General features: G+C 53.8%; 1 protein-coding gene across 1 annotated transcript; it reads left to right on the top strand.

Annotated features, from left to right (window-relative positions):
* Positions 1 to 829: 829 nt before the first annotated feature.
* Positions 830 to 2,004, top strand: aplnra (apelin receptor a; the record flags this gene model as incomplete). The annotated part of the gene is made up of 1 exon (XM_084467645.1): positions 830 to 2,004. Exon 1 carries the CDS (start codon positions 925 to 927, stop codon positions 2,002 to 2,004), a length of 1,080 nt encoding a protein of 359 aa, XP_084323771.1. The 5' UTR covers positions 830 to 924.
* Between the last annotated feature and the right edge of the window lie 560 nt (positions 2,005 to 2,564).

Genomic DNA, 2,564 nt, shown 5'->3' on the forward strand with positions numbered 1-2,564 from the left:
TTAAACACCTCTCCATTTACATTTAATCTGATCATCAAACAGTTCGCGATGCAATGTCGATCTAATAACATTCAGCAGAAACATACTTTGCAACGTGTTTTAAATATTGGATCTTGCTATAGGCTTGTTTCGGTCTGTTTCAGCATACATTAGTCAGAAGTGGCTCTAGTAGTTAACGATGCCTATTTGACTAAATGTTGCCTAATGAAGTCCGATCTGTTGGGGATTGTGATGTAAAACAATAAACCTGCCTGCCCAGGCTTGTTTAGGACATGTTTCATATCTTCTGTTTCTGCAGAAAACCACCAGAACAGACAGCCGTGTATGCAATTAAACAAACAGCTTATAACATATTTTAATTGATGTCCACTAAAAGTATAAATAAGAGTCGCAATTATCAATAATAATTGAATGGAATATTTCAGAATGAATCGTCTCGTACATCGATAAACAGCGTATATTATTTCAGATCGTTTTATTTTTCTACGCAGAAAAGCTCCTGATCCCCCCGCCGCGGTGCGGGGGGAGAGAGACGCGGAGGAGGAGGAGGAGGAGGAGGAGGGAGGGGAGGGAGAGGGGAGAGGGGGCGCGCCGGGTGGGGCTGCGGGACCAAGTGTTTGAATGGGGGAGGGGGCTGCGCTGGGAGGGACCCAGGGGTGTGGAGGGTTGAGTTTAAAAAGGCATGCAGCGCCGACCCTCACGCTCATACACAACCGCCACTCTCCACAGTCACTCCAGAGCAGCCAGAGCAGCCAGCCAGCTCTACTATCTCGATTTGTCACCAGAGTTTACATTAACTTAAAACTCTCTCTCTCTGTCCATTGAAGAAGCCTGGTGGGAATTTACCAAGAAACCTTTTCAGAGCTCTAAGGATTTTTCTGAACATTTTCTGGTTTGTTTTGGCTGCAAACTCCCAAGCACAGCATGGAGGCCACCACCATGGACTATGGAGACGCCTACGAGTACTACGACGACAACGACACGGCGTGCGACTACTCCGAGTGGGAGCCCTCCTACTCCCTCATCCCCGTGCTCTACATGCTCATCTTCATCCTGGGCCTGTCGGGCAACGGCGTGGTCATCTTCACCGTCTGGAGGTCAAAGTCCAAGCGCCGGGCGGCCGACGTCTACATCGGCAACCTGGCCCTGGCCGACCTGACCTTCGTGGTGACCCTGCCCCTGTGGGCCGTGTACACGGCGCTGGGCTACCACTGGCCCTTCGGTGTGGCCCTGTGCAAGATCAGCAGCTACGTGGTGCTGGTCAACATGTACGCCAGCGTCTTCTGCCTCACCTGCCTCAGCTTCGACCGCTACCTGGCCATCGTGCACTCGCTGTCCAGCAGCCGGCTGCGGTCCCGCGGGACCATGCTGGCCTCCCTGGGGGCCATCTGGCTCCTGTCCGGGCTGCTGGCGCTGCCCACGCTGCTCTTCCGCACCACGGTGGACGACGGCAACCGCACCACCTGCGCCATGGACTTCAGCATGGTCACGCTGAACCAGCGGCACGAGTCGCTGTGGATCGCCGGCCTCAGCCTCTCGTCGTCGGCGCTGGGCTTCCTGCTGCCCTTCCTGGCCATGACCATCTTCTACTGCTTCATCGGCTGCACGGTCACGCGCCACTTCAACAACCTGCGCAAGGAGGACCAGAAGAAGAAGCGGCTGCTGAAGATCATCACCACGCTGGTGGTGGTGTTTGCCATCTGCTGGACGCCCTTCCACCTGCTGAAGAGCATGGACGCGCTGACCTACCTGAATCTGGCGCCCAGCTCCTGCGGCCTGCTGCGCTTCCTGCTGCTGGCGCATCCGTACGCCACCTGCCTGGCCTACGTCAACAGCTGCCTCAACCCTTTCCTCTACGCCTTCTTCGACCTGCGCTTCCGCTCCCAGTGCCTGTGTCTGCTCAACCTGAAGAAGGCCATGCACGGCCAGATCAGCTCCATGTCCTCCACGCTGAGCGCCCAGACGCAGAAGTCCGAGATCCAGTCTCTGGCCACCAAGGTGTGAGGCGGAGGAGGAGGAGGGGGGAGGGGGAGGGGGAGGGGGAGAGCGGTCCCGACGACCACCACCACCACCACCACCGCCGCTGGAACGCCGGGTGAACAGACGGGACACACTGGACGTTCGGGCTGATTTGTGCCTGGTTATTTTGAAAGCTAGTGAGGCCTGGCTGATGAGCTGTGAGTGGAGCGTGACCCAGCAGCGACTGGAGGGGTTGTTGGGGGGGCCGGTTGCGTTCCGGTTGAGCCTGGGGCCGGAGGGGTCCAGAGTCATGAACTAACTGAGGGGCAGGAGTCAGCGGGCTGAGCTTCTGAGATTTTTTTTTTTTTACCTTTCTCAAACTTTGATGAACTTTTGAAAAAAAAAAAAAACATGATATATATATATATTTTTTGTCTTTGCTTTCCAAAAAAAGGTATCCTTTTATATGACACGTGTAAATATGTTTACACTGGGTCAATCATAAAGTTGTACAGTATTTTCATACCACAGACTATTTCTTTAATGCATTGATGTTTTGTTTCAGAAGCACTTGTTGGACAGTCAGAAAAACACAGAGTTTGTGT

The sequence above is a fragment of the Micromesistius poutassou genome (assembly GCF_964030765.1).
Source record: "Micromesistius poutassou genome assembly, chromosome: 5".
NCBI classification, from domain to species: domain Eukaryota; kingdom Metazoa; phylum Chordata; class Actinopteri; order Gadiformes; family Gadidae; genus Micromesistius; species Micromesistius poutassou.